This window comes from Dermacentor silvarum, chromosome 3, assembly GCF_013339745.2.
Source record: "Dermacentor silvarum isolate Dsil-2018 chromosome 3, BIME_Dsil_1.4, whole genome shotgun sequence".
In the NCBI taxonomy this organism is placed as follows: Eukaryota; Metazoa; Arthropoda; class Arachnida; order Ixodida; family Ixodidae; genus Dermacentor; species Dermacentor silvarum.
In genome coordinates this window covers 223834808-223859566 of record NC_051156.1, presented here as the reverse complement: position 1 = coordinate 223859566, position 24759 = coordinate 223834808, and the positions used below count along the sequence as shown (strand labels likewise).

Genomic DNA, 24759 nt, shown 5'->3' with positions numbered 1-24759 from the left:
CTTAAGAAGAAGCTAAGAATCCTGCAACGTGGGATGGTAAAAGAAGTGTATAGGCGAAACGCTGACAGGAAGACTGCAGCATAACGCAGAACGAAAGCGGGTCTAGCTGTTAATGTAGTTAAGGTTAAGAGAAACAAGCGGAATTGAGCAGGTGATATAATGAGTACCGGAGATTATCGGCGGTCAATCATTGTGACGGAATCGATGCCAAAGGAACAGAAACACATTCTTGTACAGCTGAGAATTAAGCGGTGGAACGCGATAAGAATACTTCCAGGCTTAGAATGGAGTCGACTGTCCCAAGACATGGTTAATTAAAGATCGCAGGGACAGCTCTCTTTTTTTACAGCGGCCATAAAATAAGCTGATGGTGATAATAACTAAGAAAGCCCTTAGAGAACCTGGTTTTCTCAAATGAGACAGTGATTTATTTCAAAACTGAAGAAAAAATATGAAAGGCTGACGTCTTCTGGGGTTCTTTAACGCGCACCTAAACCTGTCAGATAACAGAACGTTCTCGGAAGAAAAGATCCTTGGGCTATGGCCTATGCATTCTTGCATGCAAAAGGCCACAAAAGCCCTTCTGCAGTTCGTGAAGAATGCTGGATTGTACGAACGCTTGTGACAGCGAATATTCTTCTGACTGTCTCTGCGAATGACTGACTCTATTATTTTTCTTTTCTCTCCTTATCTATTCTTCCCCTTTCCCCCTCCCCAAGTGTAGGGTAGCCAACCGGGCACGTCCTCGATTAACCTCCCTATCTTTACCTCTTCGTTTCTCTCTCTAAACCTATATGTACACGAGCGATTTTGCATTTCGCCTCCATCGAATAGTGGCCGCCGCGGCCGGGATCGAACCCGCGTCCTCGAGCTCAGCAGCACTTGCGCCATGGCCACTGAGCTACCACGGCGGGCATTTCACATTAGTGTCGTCCTTTATATTCGCTGTTGCACAAACGTTCTACCTGCTACATACTCCTCTGATAACAATGCGTTTTACTCAACATTTTTTTTCATCACACTTCTTACATGTTGATCCAGACAATTTACAATTAGGCTTCGTTATGCTTTTGTCGTGTGATACAGACTGAGCACAGTGCTCTCGCTTACCGGCTCGTGTACTGTCATTATCGCTGATTCAGTTACTCACGTACGCACTATAGCACAGGCTCGAGCAAGCACTCATTCACCTTGCCCCACCCGCCTCATGTGGCGCTGTTCAACCCATGCAGAGACGCGTTGCTGACGAGTGCGGTGAACAGTGCCACCAGCTTCCTGGCGGGCTTCGTCATCTTCAGCGTGCTGGGCTACATGGCTCAACGCGCGGACATCCCCATTGAGAAAGTGGCCACCGAAGGCAAGCATTCTTGTTTCGCCGAACTGTACTGGTATACACCGTCGCCTTCATAAGGGGATCAAGTCAGCAACCACAGAGATGTCGTATGAAGACGTGAACACGTGTGAATACACTTATAACCACGAGGCGAACCACGTGCTAGGGTGGCGTTCTCAGTCGATCACTGTCGGGAATACAATCACTTTTGCGAGATTTCGGGTCACTGCAGCAGCGGACGCTATGGGCGATAGCGTTCCTGGCACAGTGCAGGGAACGCTGTCGCTTATATTGACGCCGACGCCTCTGGTGTTAGCCAAGTGAAATCACGCGAACATGTATTTTCCTGACAGTGATCGACCTCGGAGAATACCGCCTCTGTTTTCTCATGTCGCAAATGTTGACGACACGCTAGCGCGACCGCATTGTGCGTGCTTCACCGCAGGAAGATCCACGACATCGCAAAGACGTTGATGATATATTCTGATTATAAACAATATTTCAAGCAAATTGTTAAACTTGTTGAAATGCTGGTAGCGCTTCATAAAATTACGCACCAGGCGAATAAATCAGGACTGAGATAGTAAAAATTGGTTGTGGCTTAACTCAGTTATGCCTGGGCGTGCGTAGCGAGAGGCACGGTTAATCTTATTGTTTAGCTTGGTTTTCTCTACGGTTACATCCTTATCGTTTAGCTTCGTACGTCTGAGTGTTTAGGTTTGGTTGTTACCTCTCGTTAAGTTATGGTTACATTAAAGACTAGACATTTTTAAAGTGTACGGCATTTATTTTGAAAGTCTTCATCTTGTTGTTTCTCAATTGCCACAAAGACGGCCGGGCCGATGGTCGGTGAGGTGGGAGGGTAAGGGGTTGTCGTCCAGTGACTTGAACACGTTTCTGGTGCTATCCTCATCTGAATCCACTCGCCTGGCCGCTTCGTACTTACGACGCTTCTCGAGGCGTGCGGCTCGTTCTTCCTTTGTCTCCTCGGTTCGCTGCCTCCTCTTGGTTTCGTTCCGACGACGAAGCCTGGCTTCTTTCAGTCTCTCAGACTCACTTTCCATATCTTCCGACGAATCTCACTGAGCCACCCCTTCTATTGACCCTTTTCGCGGAGCAGTTTGTTTTAGAGAAACGAGATGGCGCTCACGGCGGCGCGCCATACCTCTCCTCAGCGACCGCGCACGAATACGAAACCATTACCGCTTCTACCTTGCTTCTGTGCGATCAGCTCTCGGAAATGCTACTGAGTTTTCGCTAATGCACTGGGCTCTATTCACTCTGGTTTGAATCATGTGGGTTGAAGACGTATGCAGTAGTTGGCTGCAAAAATAGTGACTGGCATATTAAGGAATGTAATGAATATGTGGGGCCAAGTTCGCGGACCGCTGCTGCAATTGTCCGTACGTGTTTCTGGCACTTCGAGATGTACGGCTCTCATCGAGGATACAGAAATTTGCTCATCCGCCTGCGTTGTATTGCTAACCTTCAAAGAAAGGGCTTCAGCCCCGGTACGTCGGGAAGAGTGAGTACTGCTCTTTAAACAGTGATAACGGGAGTAGCGCCGCCTCCTGTCATAGTAGGTTTCGCGCACAGTATTTACGCACATCTACCTGAACCAGCACGGAAACTTACATCCATTCTTTCGCCAACGTGTCAAGAATAAGTGAATGGGCGCACACTTGAAAAAATGTCACAGTTTCGCCCTAAGGGCGAATCAATGAATGCGATAGCAACACAGCAATGTCATACGAAGTAAGGTGAGCGGCTTTGGTAACAATATGAATTGTAGTAAACATGAGCTGATTAAGTAAGGAGGTGTGCTGCGGCGTAAGTAGACCGACATGACGAGAGACTCGATGACCACGAGAAGGCGCGTGTGAAACGGTGGTGTTGATGAGAAGCGCTTCCCGTGGGCAGTGCGTGCGAAGGGACACATCTGTAGCGCTGCACTGCCAATCCGGGCAGCATTGCATGCGTAGCGTGCGTTGGAAAATGTGGCCCGACTATTACTAACTGAATGAACAAGCGTGGTGTGAGCGCGCACAAACAAACATGAATAGATTACACTGAATGACTGCAGACAACGACCGTCAAAACTCTGGCAGCAAGCGGATACGCCGCAGCGGCGAAGGTACGTGCGGTCTATCGCTTCAACGGAAACTGAGCGGCGAATGCACGGCGCATAAAGGTCAGAGCCGTGTGGAGATAAGAGACGGTGCGAGCGAGCGACGAGCGCGGTTGTTGGCAGCGTAGAAGTGCGCCCCCCCCCCCCCCCCCCCGCTCCCTCCGGCGCTGGCTTACCGCTTCCTTGCTTGCGCGTGGGAGAGATAAGAGACTGTGCGCGGACGAGCGACGAGCGCGGTTGTTGGCAGAGAAGTGCCCCCCCCCCCCCCCCCCCCCCCTGCTCCCTCCGGCGCTGGCTTTCCGCTTCCTTGCTTGCGTGTGGGAGATTGAGTGTGTTCGCTCTCCGTGATAGCGCGCGTCCCCGCACGCTTCCGCTGGGGCATACGGCGCGCGGCGAAGATTTTATCCATACGGAACCTCACGGCGACGGCGACGACGACGGCGACGACGACGGCGACGACGACGGCGACGCCGACGGCAGAAATCCGGTTGAAGTGTCCATATAATTGCTATCGCAATAATATATGCGCACTATATATGCACAATAACTGACGATACTACATCAATAGCGCACGAATGGTCGAAGCTGAATGTTTCGTTAAGGTCCACAAGAGTAAGCGAGTTACTCGCGATAATACGCATTTGCTACGAGGTATTGTAATGTGCAGAACAGCTACGTTTCAAGCCTTGTGCGCAGCAAGAACAAATCTATCGGAACTGAGCACACCCGCGAGTGATTATATAGGCAGAAAATAATCAGATAATGGCCGCACCGAGGAACTTCACTGTGTCAGAAACTGACAAGCCGCGCGCTGTTTCAAAATATTTGCCAAATAAAGTACAAAGAGCAAAACACACTAATCCTGATTCAATTCATGAGCGGAATGTTTGGATAGCTTGATATGCATACTTAGCCTCGCTTTTAGAACAAGCACAATATACGCTGCTTGCGCCGTTTGAACATAGGTTAATCAGCTCCGAAAGCGCTTTTGCATGTCTCTGAAGCTGTGATCAAAGCTTCGTGTCGTTCACCCAGTCACCGTTTACGATATCTCCCAAAACAGAGGTTTTCTAAGCCGCGCCGGCGTCATACACTTCCATTGCAGACAAGGAGGCAACGGCGGCAGTTGAGGCAAACAATGGACGCGTCACCACGTGATCAAACATGGCAGCGCCCACGGGATCGCCGCGAAAAGGGTCAATATATACGATGCAACGCCGGCTCCTCCTCTGTTGATGCAGCGCGGTTTCACTGGCTCCTCCTCTGACGTCATGATAGATGACGTGGCGAGCGGTGCTGCCAGCTGCGGCGGTTGCTAGGCAACGGCTCAGCTCGCGGTGCGGCCACCGGCCACAGCCGTTTTGTTGTTGCAACGCGGTTTCACCGGCTCCTCCTCTGACATCATGCCAGATGGCGCGGTGAGCGGCGGTGCCAGCTGCGGCGGTTGCTAGGCAACGGCTCAGCTCGCGGTCCGGCCACCGGCCACAGCGAAACGGCGAGAATACGGCCAATGTAGCTCTCGCTTCAAAACTACATTTGACGCCACCTTCGTTTGTCACCGGAAACGCAGGCCCCGGCCTGGTGTTCATCGTGTATCCTGAGGCAATCGCCGCCATGCCTGGCTCCACCTTCTGGGCAATCATCTTTTTCCTCATGCTGCTTACGCTTGGGCTCGACAGCTCGGTGAGCAAAAACGTGTGGCCCAATAGGGGCGAAGTGTAATGCAATGCGTTTCGTCCGTGTCGTGTCCGCGCTAACAGAAAATAAATGAATGAATAGACAAAGCTGTAGCAACGGTATATTGCCGTTATATCCGGCGATAAATGCGCAATGCACCTCGTAACTTAACGGCAATATCGAAGCGTCACTCGTACGGGCACCCCCGCTCTCTGAAAGTGTAAAATTTTCATCACTTTACATGCGAATTAAAGGTATCGGTTTGTTTTCCCGGAATAATAACATTCGAAAGAAAAGTTGTTCCCACCTTGCAGGCCTCACATTAAACTAACAAATATGTCAAGGGCCAACTTAGTGCGACGGTTTCTATTAATCGAAAGTGCGACAGCCACTGTGGAGCAGACGTGGGACCTTATGACGGTCTCCGGCCTGCACTGCAGGAGCACAGAGGGAACAACAGGCTCCAGGAGTATCAATGTCGAGCCTCGTGCATAGTGTGGTCGTGTCTCTCAACATCAGCTGCCAGCCGTCGGTGGCCCGGCGCAAGCGGTCACTTTACACGTCGGTTTTCCCGTAAAACACACAGTAAACGGTGCAAACACGACTTTGGTGCACGAGGAAATTTGATGCTAATTTGAACGAAACGGAAACCACGTTGCTCTCTGTGGAAATCGAAACCCGGAGGTGCGAGAGTGCTCAAGACAGTAACGTAAATATCCAAATTCGGTCTGTTGATTTCTGTAGTTTGAGAAATCGACAAACCCTAAGTGCGCATTCAAATCGGATGCCGTGTTTACACAGCAAGCCATCGTCAACGCCCCCCCCCCCCTCTCAATAAATAAATAAATAAATAAATAAATAAATAAATAAATAAATAAATAAATAAATAAATAAATAAATAAATAAATAAATAAATAAATAAATAAATAAATAAATAAATAAATAAATAAATAAATAAATAAATAAATAAATAAATAAACCTCTTCGGAGTGACTGTCAACCCACTACATCGTCTCACTTTGTGCAGTTTGGAGGCTCAGAGGCGATCATCACGGGCTTCAGCGACGAGTATCCCTTCGTGAAGAGGCACAGGGAGCTCTTCGTGGCCGGCCTGTTCACGCTCTACTACATCATCGGACTCGCCAGCTGCACGCAGGTACGACACAGGCGCTCGAAGTTACGCGAGAAGCGTCGTTCCTAACAGCCGTGCGCGATATGCACGAAATAGCGGAAAGAGGAGTACGCGACAGCCGATGGATAATATGAAAGCGTCAGCAGCACCCAATCCGTTGTTCGTTCAGACGCCTAGTCAAGAGAATAAGTCTTGCTCTGTTGAGAATACTCTGAGATGACTGAGTCGCTGGTGCAGTAGTTGCCTCAATACGAAAAAGCGTCACTTGATTGATTGATTGATCGATCGATTGATTTTTTTCCCACGGTCAGGGCGGCGTGTACGTGGTGAACATGCTGGACCGCTACGCCGCGAGCTACTCCATCCTGATCGCCGTATTCTTCGAGGCCGTGGCTGTCTCTTGGATCTATGGTGAGATGTCGTACGTCGTTCTAGAGATGACAACACGCAGCTAAGTAACTCGTTTTCAAGCCTCGTTGCGTAAGCTTGATGCTCCGCGCCACAAGGAAACCGGGCATCCGCGCACGCTGCGAACGCTGTTGTAAAATAAAGTTTTGGGCATCAAAGGGTTAAAATACTACGTACCAACTAGCCCCAACCGAAGTTTTATTGAATTGCCTCCGCGATGAAGCAGTATATTTCGCTTTGTAGCGAGTGGACCCAATGTGTTCTATAGCTAAGGTAAACCGGCGATTTCGGATAACCGCTATCGCCGGAAATGCGAAAAAAAGTATCCGGTCTCCGCCGCGATTGAACCCATGCAGGCCCGCTGCGCGGGTGTCGGATACTTTACCACTGAGCCACGCAAGCGCTTACTATGCGGCTGCGAAAAAATGCCCTATAAGCGCACCCTAAGGAGGTGCAGGCGACGAGATGCGATTCAGACGAGGCGCGCAATCAACGCGATACCGAGCAGACCGAGCCTCCGCCAGTATGGTGGCGCCATCTAGTTAAGGTGCCTGCAAATGCAGCGTGCCCGACATGTAAGTTGCATATAGCGATTGCATGCTGCATGCAACTGGACCTGGTTCACTCAAGCAAGCTAGGTGACTATTTGTCACCAGCCCGTTCTGAAGATTCCAATAAACAATCATGATCATCATCATCATGAACAACAACAACGTATGGTGCCACGGATCAAGGGATGTGAGATGTGCGCCACGTATTCTGGATACCTCCTCGGTACACGTTATGGCATCTCCTCGCAAGGTATGAATCGCTGCTGAACAAGCGAGTCGTAGAGCTACGTGCGCGGCTACAACCAGGCTTGATCGGGCTCAGCAGTCTGCTGTGCAGAGAGCATTAGAAGCCACAACTCGCCGTCGACGCCGAGCGGACAGTTCAGATCGTTCTCGTTAAAACGAGGTGAAGAGACTGCCGTGAAGACTCTGTTGTGCGTGGTGCCGAAATTGGAGCTGCTCTTGAGCCGCTCCACCAGCTTATGCTGTGACTGTGCTGCGTGCGCCGCGCAGGACTGTGACCTAAATGCGAAGCATTTCTTGGCGAATATTTGCCACTTTGACAGTATCTATCTATCTATCTATCTATCTATCTATCTATCTAATCTATCTATCTATCTATCTATCTATCTATCTATCTATCTATCTATCTATCTATTATCTATCTATCTATCTATCTATCTATCTATCTATCTATCTATCTATCTATCTATCTAGCCGCCTACGTCTTGGTGCTCTCATGGTCGTACGTTAACTTGGTATACTTTGATAAGAGTGTATGACGAACATAAATAATCGGTCATAACATGAATATCATGACATGTGTGTAATGTAGGTGATGAAACAGTTCCCTACGTCCTGATGCTCTCATGGTAACTTGGTATTTACCAAAATTGGCATACTTTGATAAGAGTGTATGACGAACATAAATAATCGGTCATGACATGAATATCATGACATGTGTGTAATGTAGGTGATGAAACAGCTCCCTACGTCCTGATGCTCTCATGGTCGTTTCGTTAACTTGGTAGGTATCGAAATTGGCATACTATGACAACAGTGTATGACGAACACAAATGATAGGTCATGACATGCGTGTCACGTAGGTCATGAAACAGCCGCCTAAAATCACAATGACCCAGCGAAAAACCATTAACACTCAAAAACCACTCAAATGGGTTCGGACGTGGGTACTAAGTGAAGGAGACACTAAAGGACGATGGTAAAAGGCATAGTCATGAGCATGACTCAGCAAAAATGACAATGACTCAGCAGAAAAAAAGATTAACACTGAAAAACCAATGGAATGGGTTCGGATGTGGATACTAAGTGAAGAAAACACTAAAGGGTGTGGTGGCAGAAGTCATAGTCATGAGCATGACCCATCAAAACTGACAATAACTCAGCGAAAAAAAGATTAGCACTCAAAAACCAATGGAATGGGTTCGGATGTGGAGTAAGTGAATGGAAAGGCTAAAGGTTAATGGTCGAAGTCATAGTCATGAGCATGACTAAGGCTTTCGCCTTAAGGTCCTTTAGGCGTAGCTAAAGGGACCCCTGGGGACTCATGACATAATGTCATGACATGCATGTCATGTAGGTCATGAAACAGCCGCCTATGTCTTGGTGCTCTTATGGTCGTTTCATTAACTTTGTAGACTCCCCAACACTGTTTCGCATAACATCGATCCCAAAGGGCGTGGGATCTGCCGGCTTTTTTTTTTTTTTTTTTTTTTTTGTTACTGGAGGAAATCGACCCGCCGGGGTGGCTCAGTCAGCTAAGGCGTTGCGCTGCTGAGCACGAGGGAGCGGGATCGAATCCCGGCCGCGGTGGCCGCATTTCGATGGAGGCGAAATGCAAAAACGCCCGTGTGCTTGCGTTGTAGTGCACGTTAAAGAACCCCAGGTGGTCAAAATTAATCCGTAGCCCTCCACTATGACGTGCCTCATAATCAGAACTGGTTTTGGCACGTAAAACCCCAGAAAGAAGACGAAGAAGAAGTTACTGGAGGAAATCAAGCAGGCCTTCCATCTCTCGATGAGTTATCCCTGTTTCAGCTATAGTAACTGATCAATAATTTAAACATAAACTACCTCATAATGCGTACTACGATGTGCCTGATCGATGAAGGCGCTGCAGTTCATGGCTATTGTGGCGTCCTCATGGCCGCACCGAAGCAGCCGAGACACCCTCTTCCATCATTCACCAATGCTCGAATGTTATCGCGTTACGTGCGGGGAAAGGAGGATAGTGCGAGGATGCGAAACCGAGCTGCCGAGGTTGAACGGTGCCGAAAATAAAGTCAATTGTTGTTTTGTTCCTCAGGGACACATTACTCGCTTCCGTCTGCCTTATCCAGCTGCGCTCCAGACTGCGTCCAGAAACCACGACAATAGGCTCCGTACAGTGAACAGAGGGCGCTACCACAAAACGCCGTGCAGCGCCAATGGTGGTAGGAATGTGAAACACTGAGACGGCTGCTCCGAGCCCCGCGGCAGCGACTGAACGTGTTTAAACGCGCGCGTGACGTTCAAAATATCGCGTGTGTTGTTTTGCGGCTTTAAGCCGATAAGCTGTATTGAACATTACTTTCGTGCGCCTATACTCGACAAAGGAGACAAGCTGTATGTGGCGGGCCACGTTTACGACGTGAAGGAGACCGACGGCGCCGACTTGAGGGCGCCGTCGGTCACTCTCAGCAAGGGAAACAAGTGTACGATGTTTCCTTGCAGGTACGGACAACATGCATGCATTTTTATATCAGCGAGTGGTTTTGACGCATAAGCGGAAGCGCACAGGCTACCACGACTTATTGGAGGAAAATCTGCGGTGCAAGTTAAACGAAGACGAAGAACACACAAACAGGACGGGAGCTTGCGGTGCATTGCAACTATAGCTCAAATCAAGATTATGCTACCGCGACGTTTTTTGAATGAGAATAGTCCCAAATCGACATTCGGTGATTACACGTCGTTTTTGCTACGTTGCCAGGTATTCCGGTGCGTGGTCACAGAAATATCCAACCTGCAACTCTGCTATTTGCAGTATTTCGTTCATTTCGTGGCCGACGTACGCAGAAACGCATTTTTGCAAATCTATAAATGAAGCGTTTCTAGGTGTTGATTTTTCCTTTATTGCGTACTCCGCCGTTCACGAAGTGTTTGGAGCAGATTCTGCTCGTCTGCGTCGGCATCCAAGGCGAGCCGTCGTTCTCGCTGAATAAAACAAGAGGAGTATGGTTGCGAATATTAGGCAGGTCATACTGACGACACAGTGCCCTATGCATGAGGCCGCAAGCAAGAGCGCACATGCAGTAACCGAATGACTTCTTCACGAGACGGTAAACGAGGCAAACACGCCACAAAGCGCTGACGAGAGCGAGCAGTCTGGCGGCGGGCTCCACTTGGTGAAGGCATTTGAAGTTTAGATGTTACACGCACCACCACTACCCCCAAAATCAAGGCAAACCGAGTTTACTTACATTCGCTGAAAGTATCACAGAAAAACGCAATTTAACAACTAATTACCGGACTACACGCATGCAAGCAAATCAACAAAGGTTCGCATGCAGCCTACAAGAGCATTTGAGGCACAAATTCGCGCGTAAAATCTCGCGCTACGCAGGCTTGCTGAGCAAAACGTGCTCCATACACTTCCAACCGCGCTAAGCACACAAATACAGTTGCAGAACCTCAAGCAGCTAGACCTGGCTAGACCTTAAAGCATATATTTACATTGACACTAGGAAAACGCTGTTTTCGCAATTACTTAACTCTTGGAACAGCAACAATCCATCATTTTCGGCGTTCTTGCTCCCACGGGCGGCCAGGAAATCGGTACAATTTCACTACAGGCTGGCCTTCGTGGCTGTGGCAGTTTTTTACGCAGCAGTACCGGCACTTGTTCCTCTTCCTTTTCCGTACGCTTTCATTCGATGGATCACAATTAGTCGAGCTGAAGGATGACATTGTCTCAACGCCAGAAATGACCGAACAGCACCAGCGACGCCGCGCCTACGAATACCCCCGCGCGCTTTGGCCGTCTCATTATTGTTGGCGGCGCTGCGACAGATGGCGCAGCAATCGCAGCAAACTTCACTGTACGGAGCCTATTGCAACGAATGTATTGGGATACCTTCAGTAGCATTATAAACTTCGACAACACAGTCGGATGGGGTAATTAGTGTTGATTGATCGTTAATAAAAAGCAATTCGTCTTTAGAACAAGAATACGAAAAGATAAAAAGAGGCAAGCGCTGTCACGCATCCGAAAAAGTTTGCTGAAAAGAAAGCATTATAAACGGCCCAGCTGGCCGCAAGATCAAAGGCGCCGAAAAACTTAGCTGTATAACAGCTTGTGCCGCGAAGCACTCGCCAACCACGAGATCATTACACATGAACATTTGCGTCGACCTGTCCTAGCAGGTTCGAACTCTCTTCTCCGCTAGCCATAACACCGATACTTTCCGGCTGCTAAAAGTGCCACGCAGGTGCTCGCCGTATTGGAGCCTCACGCTTACGTTTTGTAAAGCTTTTGCTCGGCACCTGGCTTTTGCTTGGTATAGGAGAACCCAACACACCAGCTTCGTCTCAGCGCCTTTATCTGAAGGTTCATTTGAACTAGTGACCACAGACAAGGTCTGGAACCCTGTGGTAGTTTCATGAATGACATGTCTGAATGTTTATCAACAGAACTTGCTTTCACCGTTGTGCATCCCTCTTTCTATGTCATCCCTCATCACACCTTTATGTCCCCGTTCCCCCTCCTCCTGTGCAGAATAGCAGTCTAGGTGCGCTAGCTCAGGCCGGCCTCTCTGCCTTCTTTCAAATAAATTATCTCTCTTTCAAATTTGTAAATCGCTTTGACACGCGCTCGCATTGCAAACCCCCTCGTATTCTCCAAGTTGTTTATAATCGGCCGGCAGCCGCGGCACCCAGGCTTGTAAATCGAGCTTAAGCAACACGACGAATGATTTTCTAAGTTCATACTGGTGTCGAACAGATTGAATCAAGGATCTTCAATGTGCTACGATATCCCCTGATCTCAGATGATAAGAATTTCCATTGGCGATAGGCACAATGGTCACTAATGGTCACTAATGGAAAATGGTGGCGTTAGTATAGGTGAAAACCTGCCGGAAACGTTCGAATCTCGGCGTTTTACTGTCATCCGTTTAGTCTAAACTTGTTGCACTTCCACATATCCTGCTTCTATAGCTCCCTCGTCTGTTTGCATGCGTTTCCCATGTTGTGGCTCTTTAGAATTATTTAGAAAGAGTTGTTGCCCTTTGATATTAATGAGCTTTTGTGATGCTTTAAACAAGACGCGTAAACGTGCTTGCCGTACTGGTTGAAAGTCGAACACATCAGTATAAGCGCGTAGACAGTGACGAAACAGAGCAAGTGGCTGTGCTCGAAGGAACTCGGGTTGGTGTGGAATGTTTTGGTACAGATCTCCTCGTGGCTTTTTCTTTCCGCCAGGCGCGGTAACTCAGTAGCTTATGGCACTCTGTTGCTGATCACGAGGTTGCGGGTTTGATTGTAGGCCTAAGTGGCCGCATCGCAACCGTATGTAATTAAAGCGATAAAGTACTGATACTTCGGCGCACGCCAGAAAACACATGTTATCGCACTATTTGATTTCTTGTGGTGATATTCAAACACTTTAGAGTGCGCGGGCGTCTATACGATCGGCACTCTATACGGGTGAGGCATGGTTCGCACTCCGTGCCATTCTTGAGACACATCCGCCATTCAATAAATAGTTATAGCTTGATTGATTGATGAAGTTTGACGTCCCAAAGCATGAACAATGAGTCTATTAGAGACGCTGTAGTGGAGGGCTTCTGAATAATCTTAACCACCTGTGGTTCTTTAACGGGCACCTAAATGTAAGTGCACGAGCGTTCTTGCATTTTGCCTCCGTCGAAATGTGACCGCCGCGGCCGGCAATCTGCGACGTCGTGCTCAGCATCCGAACGCCACAGCCGCTCATTGACACTGCCTCAGATCCACGGTATCTCCAAAGTGCCCAGTTAAGCTTTTTCTTTCACCTAGTATATCGCACAATGCTCGTTTATCCTTTTCTCTGGTCATGTATCATTTTTGCCGCTCTTATCTGAGGTTACGCCCTTGAGTACGCACCTTGTTCGCACAGATAACGAATATAAACGACTCCATTATAGAATGGCGGAGAAACGGACAGGAACGGGTGCCCATAGCTGATAATATGCGCTTTGAAAATCGAAGGTTTTCATAGTGACTTGCGATGCAAAGAAAGTGTGCTTGAACGGTCCGGCAGCAACTCCTATGCTTGGAATGAGGCTAGCGTAATTACTGTGTCAGTTGGACACCGCGGACCGCTGCTGCCCGACATTGCGCATCGCTTGCCGATGTGGAATTGTGCGAGAAACCGCGACGCACACTGTACGTGCTTAACATTTATTTCCATGTGCGCGAGGTATTTTTCAGGGGTGCCCAGCAGTGTTAGACGGCATCTTTTTCACTACTCCATTCGCTACGAGCGCTCTACGTAAACTTCACCTCCTTCGCAGTGACCTAAGGTAGTTGCTGTGTCAGTAGAATTTCACTCTTAACAGCGTTGCCGTTACATTTATTGCGCTCATATGGTAAAACACACAAATTCTCCGCAAGGCGGCATGTGCTGGAAACATTGCTCAAACGAATTCTTAATATGATTTCACAAAAAATTTCGTCAGTGAGTAATATGACCTTCGAGAAATTTAATTATGAGTTTTTGCGCCGCATTGCCTCTATAGAAGTACGCCATAGTTGTTGGATATGGATTAGTTTAACACGACACACAAACAGAATGTGGTTATCGAAGCCGGAAATCGTGCTGATGCAGCGCCGCGTGCACGCATAACGACTGAGCCAGTGTGGCGACTTGGGCATTGGGTTGGACCGGGTTTGACACTGTCTCAGGATGGAGTATAGTACGAAGAAATAATCTGCGCAGATGGCCGCAGACGTACGTGTCGCGGGTATTTGGCTCGCGCTCAGACGCAACCCTTGCTCGCAGGGATCCGAAGGTTCTCGGAGGACATTCAGGAGATGCTGGGCTTCCCCGTCGGCTTGTGGTGGAAGTTCTGCTGGGCCTTTGTGGCACCTTTCTTCATATTGGTGAGTCGAGAAGAAAGGCGCCCGATGTCTGTTTATGCTGTGCCCCAAATTTTCATCTCGCCATTCTACGCGTTCCCGTATGACACATTATTAGGTGATGATCAACGTACTGACGGCTTCCCATCCATCATTCACAGTCTCTTACTGCTCTGGTTCACGAGTACATTAACGTGTGTATCGACGCGTGTATTGTGCTCCATTGTGACCAGACGCACAAGGATAAGGTGGGGCATGGACGTGTCGTCCTATTGCGCTGCTGCACATTACGTCTAGCGTTGTATATCAACTTGCCCTGTTTGCACTGTAAACCAGACGAAAGCACAGCGTCGGGGATTGTGACAAAACAAGTACATTACGCAGCGGCGATGTTGTTTGAAATCGTCTTATGCTTAACGGTATTAAGGCGGGCAGTTTGTGACAAGGAAAGGCTACCGCGCCCCTGCGGATAAAATCAGGTCAGTACGAATCACCTTCCTGTTCTTTCACAACTCTATGCTTCGGGTTATGCACATGGGTGTGGAGGAGGGCTAGTGGGATAGCCCTGCGACAGCCTGTGTAGACGAGCTGCTGCTGGCCGACCGACAGCGGCGGTCCTCTTCTGCCAACAACTTGCAATGGCACAGCCAGGAAAGTTGTGTACTCTTTCTGTTCTGCCCTACACAGTTTATGCCAGCGTTTCATGCCGCGCACGGCTGTTGTGCAGTCGTTCTGGACTCATGAAGCGCGATGGCCGCAGGCTGGCCACGCATGTGTACCATGGGACAGAACGTGTGCGAGACAGACCTCAAAATTAGAGCTCATTCATACCGGCGATTGACAGAGGTCGCGCGACCGACCGCGACTGGCCGAAGGAGGAACTCACAGCGACCAATGTTGACATCGACAAGCGCGTCCTGGCCGTCCCCACACCGAAATGTCTCGCGATTGGTGCTTTTCTTGGATTGCTGTTCAAGTCTTTCACGACTGCTTGCACCGTCATCGCCGCGTAAAATAAGCGTTAGCGTATACAGACGTCCTGATCCTGCGCCTCTGATCGGTTCAGTAGGTTTGCGACTGCAGTCGCGTGACCGAAAAATCGAGGAGCGAGCGACTGACCCAGAACAGTCACTTTTCGACAAAAGCGACCATTGGCGACCACTTGCGACCGGTCGCTTTGCGACCAACTGGATCGCGTGACCTCTGTCAGTTTCCGGTGGGAATGAGCCCTTAGTCTTGCCAATAACGAAACATTAAGGTGATCGAAGCTGACGGCATCCAATCGCTATGCCCATTCGTCAAGTGTGCTTTGCAAGACAACAAAGAAGAATGATTATTTAAACTGATTGAATTGGGCTTAACGTTTTAAAGCAACGCGCGGGCTATGGGAAATTCCGCTGTGAAAGGACTGCGCATTGATTTTAAGTACGCGAGGTTTCTCATTATGCACCGAAATCGCGGCACGCGAATGCTTTTGCATTTCGTCCCCATCGGAATGTGGCTGCCGGGAATCGAACCCTCGGCTCAGCAGCACAACGTCACGGTCACTCAGCCATCGCGGCGCTTAATTCGTTAGACTAACCTATAGCTAAGTGAAGCCATTGTAGCGCAAATAACGCTAACACAGAGAACACAAGACCGGCCACCATGGTCTTCCGCTTTGTTTGCGCTACAATGGCATCACCAAGTATCAAACAACTAGGCGAATAAAAAGTTACGTAGCTAGGTTGCTGTAGGCTGAACTTTGAAATTTGCAGCACTTTATATGCTAGAAAGCGATGTAAAAGAAAAACGTGTAAGATAATCAGAGGCTGGAGCGCACAAGAAAGTAGCTGAACCGGCGGCCAGCAGCTACTCAACTTTAAAAGCATGTACTTGTTTCTGTAAAGGCGCTTTTAGAGGCCAGTCGTAGTGTCGGCGAATACTCTGCTAAGCAGTGAATGGAATGTTTTTGTACGCTGAGAACGACAGTACATTTTGTACTTGATTTGCAAGTTGAAGAAGCTGTGGCTATCTTTTTTTCTCTTGTGCCACTTTTTTATTACCTAGTGGCGTCATAAATTGTGTCAGCCTTTTGCCAAGTCGAAGGAACTGTTCATTAACAAAAATAAAATTACATTTCTGCTGCGTTTATTATCAGGCCGCCAAGATACGTCTTTCGTGCTAACTAATATTAAAACCTGAAAGTGTCTTATTTCGCCACAAAGAATGAAACTCTCGTTTCATTCTTTGTGTATGCCAAGAAAGTGTACTCAATCAATAGTAATTCCTGCAGTATATTTCTACACGTGTGTACACTATGCTGTTTAAGCGTCTCTGACTTGACGTTTTAATGTCCTTTTCTCTGCCGCTATCGACGCCTTTAGCTAGTGGCTAGGTTTTTGGATCTATTTCTCCACTCTGAAACAACGTATTTCCTACACAAGTACTTTCACACCTTAGCCGCCCATCAATTTTCTTCATGAACGCGCGGTATACAACAAACAGCGCCTTCTTCTGACTTTACAAGTTACGACCATTCACTCGTCAACAGAGGGTCACAATCGAACCTATTCAGCTGACGCCGAGTCCACCTTCCTTAATGAATTCCTGTTTTCCATTTGATAACACTTGCCCCAGTGCTTGCTCATCTGCACGAGCTGGATCTCCTGCGCACCTTGTTCGTTGCAAAGAGACGACCAAGCGAGGGTCGGCGACAGATTAAGTCGTCGTCCCATCTTGTAAATCCGTGCAGAGTTGTGCAATTGATACTCTGCACAAATATTTAATGGTTCATTTGCATTTGCCTAGTTGCTGTTTGATTCGTGTTCTTGAATAATCTAGATATGGGCTATCTTAGCATGTATTCACGAAAAAGTTCTCAAACTAGAACGGTTTGGTAACAAATGCCAGCAAATTGTGGGGTTGGACATATCATTAGCGAATACTTAATTCCCGTCAGTATAGCAGACAGCACTTACGAACGAAAAAAATTGTCAGTATGGCGTCTGGTCCATATATATACGCAACATAAACTCCAAATGCCTTGCTACTTGAGCTGCCGACCGTGCATGACGCAGTTGAAACCGCCAGTATACACTGAAGATCATTAGCGTGGTGGACATATACACTGACTACCTCAGCGCTGTGCAGCGCCCTGTAATTCGTACGCACGCATATACGCCCTGTTTTACAGTGCGTGTAAAACAGGTTCCCTGTTTGGAGGACGCCGCGAATTTGCGAAGACAGGCAGACTCTTAGCTGGTTATACCCATTCATCGTCTATGTAAGTGGGCGCAGGCGCATAGACATAACCAGTGCAACGATATAGTGGACAGAAATGCGCGCTGTAATTCTGCACCAGACATTCCACTTGATATATGCTGCCCTCAGTCTCCCGCTGTATCTCTTTCGCCCAAAAATCAATTCTCCGTCGGGACACACGCGCCTTCATGCCTCCGTGTGTCTGCTTCCTGTCCCGTAATCTTTCTCAGGCGGAGGAAGTTTATCCTGAGAATACGGACTGGGACGGCCTTACCATTCCGTCACCTGGGCCTAGGGTCCAACACCTGAAGAGTGAACCGCTCAAAAGTGTTCTGCACCAGCTTCTACAGCGGACATTCACACCGCCTGTTGTGGCTCTGCCCAGGGACGAGGGCTACTCGAGAAAGGATATTGAGTTGGCAAGCTACGAACGGATCAGACAGGTGTTGGCTTATCGACGACAACTTCGATAAATCACTACTGCACCTTTTTATAAGGGGAAGGCCTCCGCGCTTTTATTTAAACAAATATATATGCCAGAGGGCAAGCTTTTCGTAAAAGGAATGTACGCAACGTGCGGACAGGTCTCCTCGGGATAGAGGTCGAATGGTAGGTTATCCTGATAATACGCTTCCGGGGCGTCAGCGTGGTCCTGCAGGCCGGCGCGACATCTTGCTCACCCGTGATCTTTGATAAGAGCTAGCTACCTTATCCTCGTTATCTATGATGTTGGATCCTACAAAAAAATATGAGCTCTCTTTTCGTATTGCAGACAAAAGTGCACGGTCTTGTGCTTTTTCTTTGTCATCTTTCCGGGTAAGTAAGCATTGTCTCACTATCGCTCTTGTATCCTGATGCTCAGAATGGAGCACCTGATTGGACGGTGTGTCGACAGATGTCTGCATAACAGTTCAACACAGGAACGAAACTCGTGCCGTTTTCTTACTGAATGGGCGCGGCGTGCTTAAACGCGTTATCCTTTGTCGTCTTCCACCGCGTATTAACAGAGTCGTAATAAATCTGATTCGTAGTTGCTCAGTGCTACTACGGCGTTTACGCAGTCCGCACGATCTATGATGCGGACTACTCGACGGTGCGCTACTGGACCTCTCCGTGACTTCCTGTAGCGCAGTCAGGTCTCGAGGAAACAGTATATGAGACCGACATACTACAGTTGTAACCGCCTTTGCCCGGCGGTAGTGTTCGCGCACTTTTTTTCACGCTTTATACGAGTCAAGGCGAAGGTGTGTCTTCGACGCGCAGGTGATCATCGCCAGCGGCCTGGTGAACTACGAGCGGCTGACGTACAATGAGTACAAGTACCCGTGGAGCGCCGACGCTGTGGGAATCTGCGTGGCAGCCTCGTCGGTGCTCTGCATACCCGCGTTCGCCCTGTGGAACCTCATCCGGACGCCTGGAACGCTGGCACAGGTGCGTCGCCCTCCGTGTAGCCGCGTGGCAGAATGCTCGGAAAATCGTATCGGTGTATTCCGCAGAACGTCCCGAACAAAAGAAAAGTCGACGAGGGTAGTTAAAATTAACGACGGCTGCTGCGTTGCGTTGTCGTGGAGCTGCTTTTGCAGCCTCTTAGTCGTCTTTACGATTGTCCTAACGCTGTGAGCGCTTGTTCAGGTATTTTTGCTCTTGTGTGCTCAGCCTCGACCGTGCGGGCTATTTCGCTTCGTCGTCATTGGCTTGAGCAGCGCAGAGAAGACAAGGGACAGAAAAAAGGGAGGCACATCGCGTCACTTGCAAATGACAGTTGTAGCCTTAAAGGCTACAATCGGTTCTTTTGATTACTCTTTGTGGGAAACCTTGGTTAAATCGTGCGTTAAAAATTAGCGTAGATTGCAGCGACAAGTTTTGCGATCATGTAGGGCGTTATAGGTGTGCAGATGTGTGCAGCACAAATTAAGTGGGTGAAAACGCGACGTATTACACGAACAGGCAAAGAAGAGAGAGAGATAGAAAAAAATCTTGATAACACCTAAGCACTTCTTATGAGTTGTAAATGCGAAAGCATTAATGTGCAATTGAACGCCTCTGAGCGGTCCTTCCGTGTTATGAACTTCTTGCGCGCAAGCTTGCGCGTTGAGGGGCTTGGCGCGTATTGATTTGACCACACCGAGGCGCAGTTGAAACGCAGGCGAAAGCCTGCGCGGACAAAGGATGCGCGGATAACACAGGCTTCCGAGAGCGAGAGCGAGGGTGACGTGGCGTCGCGGTGATGCCCTCTTCCTCACGCAACACCTGGCGCGCTATTTCGGCAGCAGGTGTCCCTTTCGCCCACTCTGCTCTAAAGAGCCTACATGCAAGCGCTTGCATGTAGGCTCCCTATACTCTGCTCCGTCGAGGCGCGCTTGTGACGTGGCGTTACAGCCAATGACAATGGGAGCTTAGGTGGCTTTTCACTGCTACCGACGACAGACGCGACGCTTTTTCGCTCAATGGGCCATTTGACGCTCATCAAAAAAGCGGGATGATATACAATGCGCTCATGTGCTATCGCATAGTTTAAAGAAAGTGGCTATAGTTGATATGGCTTGTAAGTTTTTTTTTTTCAGCACCAGATAAACTGAGAATAGAGTGCACTTTTTGGCAAAAGTCTACGCCTGATACGAAACACCATTTGTATACCGTGTTCTAGAGTTGTAGTTCATGTATTGCCCTAGTTGTGTGTTCGAGTTTCAGTTGTCAGAGTGGTTAGTGTTTTAACGTCCTGCAGATTTCATTTCATTCACATTTTACCTGTGTGAGGGGTGAGCAGTATCAGAAGACGGCTAGACCCATTGAGAACAATTGAGTTGCGCCTGTGTTCATCTTCCTTTCTGTTGTGCCGTCCCATCCTCGCTATTTCAAGATGGTTCTCATGTCAAAATACCAACTAGCCCAATATTCAACTCTTTTTGAGAACGATGTGTCATGGCAGTGTAGCGCCAACCGACGCCGCAACGCAGGGACGCTAAGGTCGGCGCTCTAAGCCGGCGCCTTGGTAGTGTCGGTTATGAACGACGAGAGTAAAATTGGGCGGCGCGTGCTATCGGCGCAAGCGCGGCACGTGCTAGTCCGTTCTGAAAGCCTGCTGAGCTGGTCCTCTTGGTCGTGCGCTCCGCGGCGACCCCTCGGTTCCTTACAGTGGTGACTTAGGAACTCATCATCAGAGCACTAACAAGGACCGATTCAGAATCGCCAGCTATCAAGCACCGCCTGCGGCCATGGACCAGCTAAAAGAGCAGTGGCGCCCACCGAAGCTCGACGACCATTGGCGTTCCCAATCGTGCCCCTACCGTCCGCACAGCTCTATCGTGTGGTTCGCGCAGGTAGATTCACAGCTCTGGAGGTACCTGCTCGTCAAGCGAGAAAATTCCCACCGACGTCTTCTGCCGTCTTGACCTTCCGCCACCAGACCAGAACATGTACGAGGGCCTCAAATCAACACTTTGGCGTACCATTTCCCCATTAACTACGCAGCACGCCACAGCTGCCTTCAACGGCTGACGCTTCTGAAGGAGTGGTATGGTATGGTATGCCTTATCTGATGGCGCATACCCACTGCGGGGGATTGGCCAAGAGAGACTCAACCTACGTCGTCCTCTTCGCCATCGGCGCCTGGTGAGAGCTGCGCCACTGCTCGCAAATCTTCCGCTGCACCTACACCACAGGAGCCACTATGGCGAGAAATACGACAACTGCGCCTCCCGAGTCTCGTACATTCCCCGACGACGAACAATCTCGCGCCGCACTGACCGCACCATCAACTACGCAACCGGTAAACCCAGTGGTGCACCCAACCTGATTATGAGGCAAGGGGGGACTCCGGAAATTTTGACCACCTGGGGTTCTTTAACGTGCACCTAAATCTAAGTACACGGGTGTTTTCGCATTTTGCCCACATCGAAATGCGGCCGCCGTGAGCGTTACCCCCCCCTCCCCCCTTGAGGCTTCAGTGCTCTGTTCACGTTGCCATTACAGTTCAGGAGGTGGCTTGAGGCCGAATTTTCCTCATTAATAAAAACACTCTATCACTGGCTTGTAGTTATCCATTCACTCTTAAATTAGTTTGAGTAAAACGCTGAAGAAAAAAACATCGTCATCATCCTTGGTGTCATTATATTATTATAATTATTAGGCTTTTTATTTGGTGTTCGATTCCTCTGTCTAAAGCAAGGAAATTGCATATTATGCAGAGTGCTTGCTCCCCCCCCCCGGCAGATATCCTGGGTGCGCTACTGGGTGAGCCAGCTACTCCTCAGCAACGACCACCTTGAATTCACGCCAGAGAATACCAAATAGTCGGCATGCACTCCACCCGAGTTACATGGCGTCCCCAGTCCCAGCCGCGGATATGATACGGCGGCGGGCCGTGCCTTGACGGCTGGCGAGACGCATATCAATGCGCCTGTTCCGAGCGAGATCCTGCGGCAACGCTGCGGTATGACTGGTCCGCCAGCTATCCCGTGCACTGCACTTCCTAACTACGCCGATGACCTTCCCGTTGAACCCTTGTCGCATGCCCCACACAGTGCACGTTCAATGTCTCGGCTTGCACGCCCCAACGACACTGCCTTGACGTTTGGCCACAACGATCGATGCCTCCTCGACTTCCGGTACTCGGCGTCGGAAAATTCGTGCCCAGTGCAACAAACAGACCAGCTGCTTCCCTACATGTCATCGCTACATCCACCCAATTTCCCACATGTGTCAGGCCAGACGCTGCTGTCGCGCACTTCGAAAGCGCCCGCCACCAACACCGAACCTATGTTCACAAGTCCAACTAACATTCAGACGTTGGCAACACGCTAACCTCGATCGAGCAGGCCGGGTCCCGTCGTCGCGAGCTTGTCACCACGGGCACAACATCAGCAGGTGCCACATTTGATATTGTTGACAGCGCCGAAGCACCCTAGCACCAACTTAATCGCTTGGCCAGCCAAAATTAGGACTATGTCGTCGTGGCTGCCGCGTTCCCCGCATCACTCTGAAGTCGAGCGACCATGCACACCGACCATGCAGCATCTGCAGCTTAGAGCACGAATGACATTACCCCTGCGCCCTCCGCGATGCAGCGATCATCGGGGTCACGTTCCTGAAGCTACCGCCACCAAAACCTTCGTCCACTGCTGCACTCCCAAGTCAAACCGCCGCAGTGAATCGCGTACATTTCGCCGTTCCGTCTGGGGCCCTGTAGCGCCAACAGACGCCGCAACGCAGGGACGCTAAGGTCGGCGCTCTAAGCCGGCGCCTTGTAGAGTTACTGTATATAGCATATACAGTAACTCTAGCGCCTTGGTGCCGGCTGTGAACGACGAGAATAAAGTTGGGCGGCGCGTGCTAACGGCGCAAGCACGGCACGCGCTAGTCCTTTCTGAAAGCCTGCTGAGCTTGTCCTCTTGGTCGGGGCGGTCCCTCGGTTCCTTATATATGTATACAGCAGTATCCTAACAATGTACTGGATGCTCTCAGTTCAGTGCTTGCAAGTCTTGAGTAAGCACCATGACTCGCCCGCAGCATTCTATTCGCACTGAAGTCAAAAATGCCGTGGTTTACTTTAACTATATACTGACACGCACTGCAACATACTGCTAATGACCACCGGCCTCTTGGTCATCCCAGGTGACTCAACGCGTATCACCAGCTATGGGGAAGAGCCAAGGTTAGCTTCAGACAGCAGCATGACGGCAGCCCAATGTATCGGCGGGTAGCTTGCTTGGACTTGACTGATTTCAAGGCGCTTTGATACGTGCACACATGGTTTTCACTCTCTCCCGCTTTCCTCTTTCTATTCCTCCTTTCCCTTCCCCCAGCATAGGGTAGCAAACCGGACCTTCGTCTGGTTGACCTTCCTGCCTTTCTTCTTGCTTTCTCTCTCTAACAATGTGGGGATGGCGTCTTTGAGAATAAACATTGTCGTTGCTAGTAGCGCTGTGTGTTGTCTTTTCACTTGTGCCTTCTTGTGTCCATGTTACGTTTCGCGCTGCATCAAAAGTGTTCCTCATGAATCACCAACAAGCCTCTATCGCTAGCTTGTCGTCTTTCAAGTTCGGGAATGACGACATTGGGGCCTCTATATGGACCTCCGACGGACGGAGTGCAGTATAGAAGGGAATGAAAAGAAAATACAGAATTGGGTAGATGACCTTACGTCGCCTGTTTCACCAAAGCCTCTAAGCTTACTAGCAGTGCATTAGGGATGACGAGGGTCGTTCTTGCGATGGAAAAAGAAATGCTTGTGAGAACGAGCTCACAGCGTGGTTAACTAAAGGTATGGTTAAAACTTGTATTGTTATGGCGTGTGTTAAAATGGCGAGGATGGAGCCACTACTTACTGAGGTGCATGTTTTCGACCTGCTTCGAAATGCCTGCAGCCGCCAAATAGCTCCTTAAAGCATACGTTATCTGTAACAGTTCCCGAGGCATGTTCTATGAATTTTCAGCTATGGATAAATGATAAAAGGTTTGTATACGCACGCGGAAGATTATCCATAGCAAGTGTCCTGCTTTTGCACGCACAGTTGCACTGTTGTGTAGATAGAGCATATTTGCATCACTTTCTAGTTCACTCTCTCTCTCTCTCTCTCTCTCTTTCGCTTATTTCTCCTCCTCGTATCGCAGCGGCTTCGGCGGTTAACGACGCCCTGGCGTGACCAGGAATGCAACTTCAAGAAGGACGCCAGTGCCTTGGCGCCCAGTCCACCTCCGGTCAGCGTCTAGGGCGCGCGCGCCACGGCTGGATTGAATGCAGCAAAATGGAGACTCGGGCTTCTTGTCAACGCTGCTCCCTCTCCGGGGAAACGTGACAAGCCGAGTGCGGATGTCCCTTTGGCCCCGTGCGCTTGTATTTATGCATACATACTCGGCGTATACTCAACGTCCAGCAAGTTCCGGTGACGTCGCTGCGGTTCGGATGCGGTATACAGCATTATCTATGTGCCTGCATTATACCACTTGCCACTTAACTCGAGGAAAAAAAAAAAACATTGCGTGTGTGTCACTGTTCTATCACAGCAGGACAAAGCTGGGAGATAATGGACAAGGCTGTTGTTAATGTTCAGCCACGTTTGCTTACTACGGGTTGGCGGGCAGCACTTGACTAAGAAATATTGGGTCAACTTCCTTGAAGCCGCTTTCTCTATATATGCGCGATCGAATTATAGTGTTTCGCTATGTG

At 49.3% G+C, this 24759-nt stretch overlaps 1 protein-coding gene across 1 annotated transcript in view; it reads left to right on the top strand.

The window, feature by feature from the left end:
- LOC119446770 (sodium-dependent dopamine transporter) overlaps window positions 1-24759 on the top strand; it is a 75040-nt gene extending 50281 nt beyond the window's left edge. Inside the window, exons 7-13 of the mRNA XM_037711311.2 lie at window positions 1233-1357; window positions 5032-5144; window positions 6166-6294; window positions 6582-6681; window positions 14272-14372; window positions 18855-19022; window positions 24204-24759. Coding sequence (XP_037567239.1) covers window positions 1233-1357; window positions 5032-5144; window positions 6166-6294; window positions 6582-6681; window positions 14272-14372; window positions 18855-19022; window positions 24204-24302 — 835 coding nt within the window. The 3' untranslated portion in view covers window positions 24303-24759. The remainder of the gene's footprint in view (window positions 1-1232; window positions 1358-5031; window positions 5145-6165; window positions 6295-6581; window positions 6682-14271; window positions 14373-18854; window positions 19023-24203) is intronic.